This window comes from Cucumis sativus, chromosome 6 (genome assembly GCF_000004075.3).
Source record: "Cucumis sativus cultivar 9930 chromosome 6, Cucumber_9930_V3, whole genome shotgun sequence".
Taxonomy (NCBI): Eukaryota; Viridiplantae; Streptophyta; class Magnoliopsida; order Cucurbitales; family Cucurbitaceae; genus Cucumis; species Cucumis sativus.
In genome coordinates, this window is record NC_026660.2 from 3,897,110 (window position 1) to 3,903,727 (window position 6,618).

The window sequence follows — 6,618 nt, forward strand, 5'->3', positions numbered from 1 at the left end:
ATTGAAAAAGAAAGAAAAGGAGTATAGAAAAACTTGAAAAATGAGAAGAAAAAAAGAGTTTTAAATGAGAAAAAAAAGAAAGAAAGAAAGAGAGGGGAACAGAAGCCTCGTAAATGGTGGGAGAAGTAGACAAATGAAAATGGGGTTTCATGATTACCGCATGAGGGCGTGAACATGGAACCATTTTATTTCTTCTTTCATTATTATAATTCTAAGAACGAAGACTCAGAAATTTTGTCCAATTAAAGTTTTTTGTGTTTCTAAAATTTCACTTCTTTTCTCTCTTTTTAAATTCCTATTTTCTTTCGTTTTCAGACACTCAAATTTTCCCCTTTTGTTTTTCCCACATCTTCTCTCCCACCTGGGCTTCCTCCCTCTCTTCCATTCCCTTCTTTTTCCCCCCCATTTTTCTTCTTTCCTCTGCAATTCCCCCACTCCCTCTTCCATTATTTCTATCTTAATTATGCATTTTTGATGCTTTTCCCCTCAATTTTTGCTCCCTCTTCCACCCCAACATTCTATCTTCTCCACTTTTCAGATCGTACTCCTCTCCTTGCTCGTCTTTTTCTTCAGGTATCACTTCAATTCCTTTTCCTTCTTCTTTTTTCTCCCTTCCCTTTTTCTTTTTATGCATTACCCATTTGGGATTTCTCTCCCTCTTCACGTTTCCTTTGCTTACTTTCTTTGTTTTTCTCTCCAATTTTGTGTTTTGGCTACTTGGGTTCAGCCCAGAATGTTGTTTTTTTTGTTTACCCCATTTTTCTTTTCTTTCAATTTTTCACTTTTTTTCGTGCTACTCACTCATATCTTTGCATGCACTCCTCTTTTTGTTCTGTTTATTATCTTCTTCTCGTGTTTTTGTTTCTGGTGTCACTTTGTTGATCCATTTGATTCTCGTTGGTTTAGAGGTTTAACCGTTTTCTTTCCCTTTTTAGTTTGATCAGAGCTTTTGAAAACTTTCCCGGGTTGATTTTTTCCCCTCTCCAAATTTCGTTAGTTTTGCACTCCCCTTGAGAGTTGTGGGTTTCGGTTGTTGTTCTAAAGCATCTCATCTAGCTGGAAAATGTTTTTGTTGTGCTCAACATAGTTGGATTATGGGTTTGGGTTTAGGGTTTTCTTAGTTATTGATCACTGGGGCTATTGGCTCTGCATTTTATGCCTGCATGCAGGGTTTTACCTGCCATTAACTCTGTACAATGTTTGCATTGGTCATCAATTTCTGGGTTTTAATGGCACTAACTATGTTCTTATCTTTTTATCTTCTTTCATTTCCTTGTGATCAGATTACTGATTACTTCTGAAACCCTTTAACTCTAAGATGTTAGTGAAAGTTGTTGGCGTCTTGGACTTTACTTTTCCGTCACTACTTGTTAGTTGTGTTACAGATCATGTTTCATGGGAGATTGTACTTTCGTCCTGTGCATTGCTGGATATTGTCCTTTCTGGATCTGATCTAATGATCAACCTAAACATGCTTCTCTCTTCTAGCTTTTAATATGCATGTATATATTTGATTATGTACTTGCTTTATGTCTTTTTCAGAACTTCATTGGATTGCTTCACGTCATATCTGCTTGAGTTCTCAAAAATCAAGTTGAATGAGGTGGTTTCACTACCTATAGGTTAACGTAATGTTCTGTATGGAAGTTTGCATTTGAGCTATGGATTAAAATTTTAGTTGGAATAGGTGAATGGGGATTCAAACTATGGGGTCTCAGGCCGGAGGTGATCCAAATGGCAAACAATCACAGTTCCAGCCATTGGTTCGTCAAAATTCACTGTATAGTCTCACACTGGATGAGGTTCAAAATCAGTTGGGTGATCTAGGAAAGCCATTAATCAGCATGAACCTTGATGAGCTTCTTAAAAATGTATGGACTGCTGAGGCCAACCAAACTGTTGGTAAGGACAATGAGGACAATAATATCTTGGCCAATCAAACATCCCTACAACGTCAGGCTAGTCTTTCATTGAATGGTGCTCTGAGTAAGAAGACCGTTGATGAGGTGTGGAGAGACATTCAACAAAGCAAAGACAGTGAGGAGAAGAAGTCTCGTGAACGACAACCTACGTTGGGAGAGATGACATTGGAAGATTTTCTGGTGAAAGCAGGGGTGGTTGCTGAGACATCGTCAAATAAAAAAGGCGCGGGCCCTGTTGTCGAAATTGATGCAAATATCACACCCCAGTTCCAACAAACGCAGTGGATGCAGTACCCTCAACCTCAGTATCAGTCTCAACAAGCAGCAATGATGGGGGTCTACATGTCAGGCCAGCCTATTCCCCAGCCGCTGCATGTGGGAGGTGGTGCTGTGATGGATGTTCCATATGTAGACAACCAGCTGACATTGCCAACGCCTTTGATGGGAGCTTTATCTGATACACAGGCATCCGGAAGAAAAAGGGGAGCGCCTGAAGACATGATTGAGAAAACTGTCGAGCGTAGACAGAAGAGGATGATAAAGAATCGGGAATCTGCTGCTCGTTCACGAGCAAGGAAGCAGGTGACTTTTATGATCTTCAGGTTCTGTATTTTCCACAAAATAGTAACAAAAAACAAAAACAAACAAAAAAGTAACGGAAAACATAAAGGAGCTTCAGGTTCTGTAAAGTTAAAAGTTAGTAGCACTTCATTCTTTTTCCTCTCTCGTTCCACTTTCCTCAGTTGCCACTTTGAACAGGCATATACCAATGAGCTGGAGAATAAAGTTTCGCGTTTGGAAGAGGAGAACGAAAGGCTCAGGAAACGAAAGGTTAGTTTTCTTTAAATTCTTAATGTGGATGGATGTGGAATATTTTATTTTATACCTGAATGAATTGTCATGAGTGGTCGTTAAATTTTAATGAATTCCATGGTAGAAATGAAAGCTCACTCTTTCGATCCAAGTCTGGCCACTTCACTTGTTTGCCCTTGTAAGCTGTCTAGTTCATATTGTAGACCACCTCTTTATTTACTAGATCCCATAAGGCTCTTAATGACATATGAGAGAAAAGCACAGCTGCATATCTGAGTTCATCCAACCTCACTAGTTTTTTATTTTTAGATTGAATTTTGCTTCTTCAGCCTGTGCCATTAAATTGGCATATTTAATGCACATCATATTGAACATATCTGGGAATAGTTGGTCTCCTGACCTTTCTTCTTTTATCTCCTCTTAAATTAATTCCCTGCCTTGCATCAATAACAATAAAGTTTTCAGCATCCATAAACGTTGGTATGATTTTTCAATGAAGTTCTTTCATACGGAATCATCAAGTCTGATAAGAGTCTAAAGTTCAAAGAGCTTTACTTTGCCGATTCAATCAATCAACCATCCCTGTCCGTGTTATCAACTTAAATACTCAGCTAAGTTTAGGATGCCTGGTCTGTATGTAGCCAATACCTAACCGGGGGTTTGAGTTCAAGTTTAATGGCCTGAAGGATTAAAGGATAGTCTTTTTGCAAGCTAGTAGATTTATTTTCATATTCTCTCTGTTTTCTTATGCTAAACAATGGTTGAAAAGTGTCTCACTGTTTCTACTATTGGCTCCTAGAAGTCTTAGAACATTACAATTTCAAGATATTGAGAATCGAGCCATCTTTATTTGGTTTGTGTATAATGTATCAATTTTTTTTTTTGTTTGAGTTCAGCATGTGAGGTGAGAGATTTGAAAACGTATGACTAAACTAGTTGAGGCATACTATAGAGCCATCTTTATTTCGTAATCCTTTTTCTTCATGCACTTAAATTGAACGTTTCATAAACCCTGAGGGCCTTATGAAATTTAAGATTTCATATTCTAGTTCAATTGTCCCTACATTAGGCCATTTGTAAAGAGTGAGAGTGGAAATGGGCAGAGAGAATCATTCCTCTTGTTAAATTTGGGATCCTCTTTTTGAACAAAAATTATGTTTCTTTGTTTTTTTTTCTGTACAATAGTTAGGATCCATTTCTGTTATGGTTCTCCTACGAAGGGTAGGGAATATCGTCTTATTCACACATTCTTGGCCTTTTATGTGGGTCTCACAACCTTTCTACATATAACTTATAAGACACGAGTAATACTATTCATCGCATACTGGTTCAAAAATAGTTTTGTCAGTATTCTATTTGAAGCACCTTTCTGATTTCAATATATTTAATTTTGATTTTCTGCCTGTTTTCGTTTAGCAAATGGACCCAATCTCCACCACTATAAGACTGCACTTGCACCTTTTAACTTTTTTAGCACACGGCATTCAAATCATGTCTATGACCTCATGTGCTTCTTTAAAGATTGTTGTGGTCTGAAATTCTCATTAGTCATGCCTAGTTGCTGAAGCCAAAATATCATGTGTATATATGTTTTTATTACAAAGCCAGCTTTCATCAAGAAAAAGAATGAAAGAATACAAAAGGACTATGCCAAAAAGGGAAAGCCTAAGAAAATAGGAGCTAGAAAACAAAAAACCACCTAACTACCAAACACTGAACGCCATTAAAATAATTCAGTCAATCTCAATAAAAAAAAAAGGATGATTCAGTTAAATATTGTAAGATTCATATCTGATAGGATATTGTTGCCTATTGGCAATGATACAGTTGGAGGCCTTCTGTTTGACCCCTCATTTAGGAAAAGTGTTATCTTGTCCCTTTGTCTTTTAGTTGTTTTGTTTTTCCTTTGACTTTTGTGAATGGTTTTTCTCTCTGTTTCTTATTTAAAAAACAATCAATTATTCAATTAATGAAACTGAGATGAAGCTTGTTGGTCCTTCATGATTGCAAAAACTTCAAAGCTTGAAACTTTTTAGAATTCTCAAGGACACAGTTGTACAACTTATAGAACAAATCTTGTTCAAGTAAGGTCGTTTCAAGGCTTGAAACTTTCAACTCCTTTCTAGGGTCTTTATGGATACTAGTAGCCTTTCCTTTGGACTTTTAGTAGTCCACTATGTTAGCAAATAGCACTTCCGACGTTATGAACCAAAAAACTTAAACTATAAACAGTATACTTCAGTGAGTGCAATAGTTTTTAAAAATGTTCAAGTTCAACTAGATCAAATCAAGTTGGTTATTTATGATCCAGTTGACTCATTCAATCAATGGTAGAGCCTATATTGCTTTCTTGTTACAGAACATCATTCTAAAAGAATCTGTTTGCCTTTAAAGTAATTGTCATTGTAAATCCTGTGCGGTGGTGTCCTTTCTGTTATTGGTTGTGGATCCAATTGAGTGTTCTGGAATTTTTTATATTATGTGGTTCAATAGTTTGTTTACCTTTATTCTTCTATACTGCTGAAGAGACGTGGATGATTCTGCTTTATTATTTCTTTTATTATGTTGTTTTTCTTGGGCTGTTTTGAATCTTGATCAAGAAATAGCTCTTGAGAAACCATTGTGAGGTGAGCTGATAGTTGATATTTAAAAGTATAAAATTGGATATTTCCGAGGTTAAGAACTCTTGACCTACCTTTCTTAGCTCCAAATGTTGTAGGGTCAAATTTTTTTTTTAGGATAGTGGAAGTCTACTAAATGCTCATCCAGGTTGAATTTGAAAAGCTTGCTGTTCGAGCACTTGCAATCTTTAGGAAAGATCTGCAATCAAATCTAAAACCTTCTTTTTAACATAAAGCTAAAGAAAATATGTTTAGGCAATCCTCTTGGCTTCTTCTTCCTTTCAAAATTATGAGTTACTTGCAAACATGGAGACTGATTCACGATAGGATCATAGAATTCATTTTACTCTAGAATTAGAACCTATCTAGACAATTCATTTCTTGTTTAAACTGGACTTTGCCTTTTTGTCGGATTACTCATTCGGAAAATGTCATCCTCTTTGGGTATCATGGCAATGGCAATACAAACAAGGACTACTAATATACTGTAGTCTTTTCATTTAGGGTGTCTTAAACATTTGAGGCTGTATCTACTTAATTGTTTTGGTTTTTGCTTCAAGGAGTTTTTCTTACATGTAGGAGCTGGAAAAGATGCTACCGTTGGCTCCCTCACCTGAGCCAAAGTATCAGCTTCGAAGAACATCGTCAGCGCCGTTCTAACTTGAACATCAGCTTTCTCTCTCTCTCTCTTTCTCCCCCTCACCCTCACACACACACTCATAAAGTGTATGTTGGTTCTTCTTGTTGATAGTTTGTTTCTAACTATCATCAAGTTTTGTTTGTACTTATTAGTGGCTCTGTTATATTAATCAGTGGTAGAGAGATTCTAATTGGACCATTGTAACTTTGAATGTCTCTATGATTTGTCATATAAAGTTTCTAGTTGAGCTTCAAAACAAACAAAAAGAATGGTTGAATGTAAATTTTCAGAGTTTCATAAGAAAAAAAATATATATATATGGTAATCGTTGTTTCAGTTTCTCTGCTTTCTGCCATTGGAGTTTGGAATGTGTAGGAAGTAAAATTTTGATTGCTGGCTTATTCCCTACCTTATTCTTACACTTAAAAGCAGCTTTTTTCTTGAATTTGAAAATTATCTATCCAATGTATTTGTTGGACTTAAAGACTTTTTGACAACTTTAGATGATTTAGTTTTACTTCCACATTTAGTCCCTGAATTTTACAATTTGTATCACAATTTTTTTTTTCCTAGGCAACAACTTTTAAAAATCATATTACTTAACAATCAAGTCTTTATAGTT

The 6,618-nt window shown here is 36.1% G+C and overlaps 1 protein-coding gene across 3 annotated transcripts; it reads left to right on the forward strand.

Annotated features, from left to right (window-relative positions):
• The first annotated feature begins 283 nt into the window (after window positions 1-283).
• Window positions 284-6,335, forward strand: LOC101213915 (ABSCISIC ACID-INSENSITIVE 5-like protein 2). Of its 3 annotated transcripts, XM_011658285.2 has the most exons (5): window positions 285-573; window positions 1,543-1,603; window positions 1,688-2,504; window positions 2,682-2,753; window positions 5,936-6,335. In XM_011658285.2, exons 3-5 carry the CDS (start codon window positions 1,692-1,694, stop codon window positions 6,014-6,016), a joined length of 966 nt encoding a protein of 321 aa, XP_011656587.1. In that variant the 5' UTR covers window positions 285-573; window positions 1,543-1,603; window positions 1,688-1,691; the 3' UTR covers window positions 6,017-6,335. The 3 variants fall into 3 exon arrangements, with proteins under 3 accessions (XP_011656588.1, XP_011656587.1, XP_004140925.1); XM_011658286.2 differs by lacking the exon at window positions 1,543-1,603 and having other exon boundaries at window positions 284-573; XM_004140877.3 differs by having other exon boundaries at window positions 1,543-2,504.
• Window positions 6,336-6,618: the final 283 nt, after the last annotated feature.

Excerpts from the sequence above, each read along its gene's own strand:
- LOC101213915 (XM_011658286.2), top strand. The coding sequence starts at position 1,692 with ATGGGGATTCAAACTATGGGGTCTCAGGCCGGAGGTGATCCAAATGGC. Across the intron at positions 2,505-2,681 it reads GTTCACGAGCAAGGAAGCAG|GCATATACCAATGAGCTGGA; the intron begins GTGACTTTTATG and ends CACTTTGAACAG. Across the intron at positions 2,754-5,935 it reads AAAGGCTCAGGAAACGAAAG|GAGCTGGAAAAGATGCTACC; the intron begins GTTAGTTTTCTT and ends TCTTACATGTAG.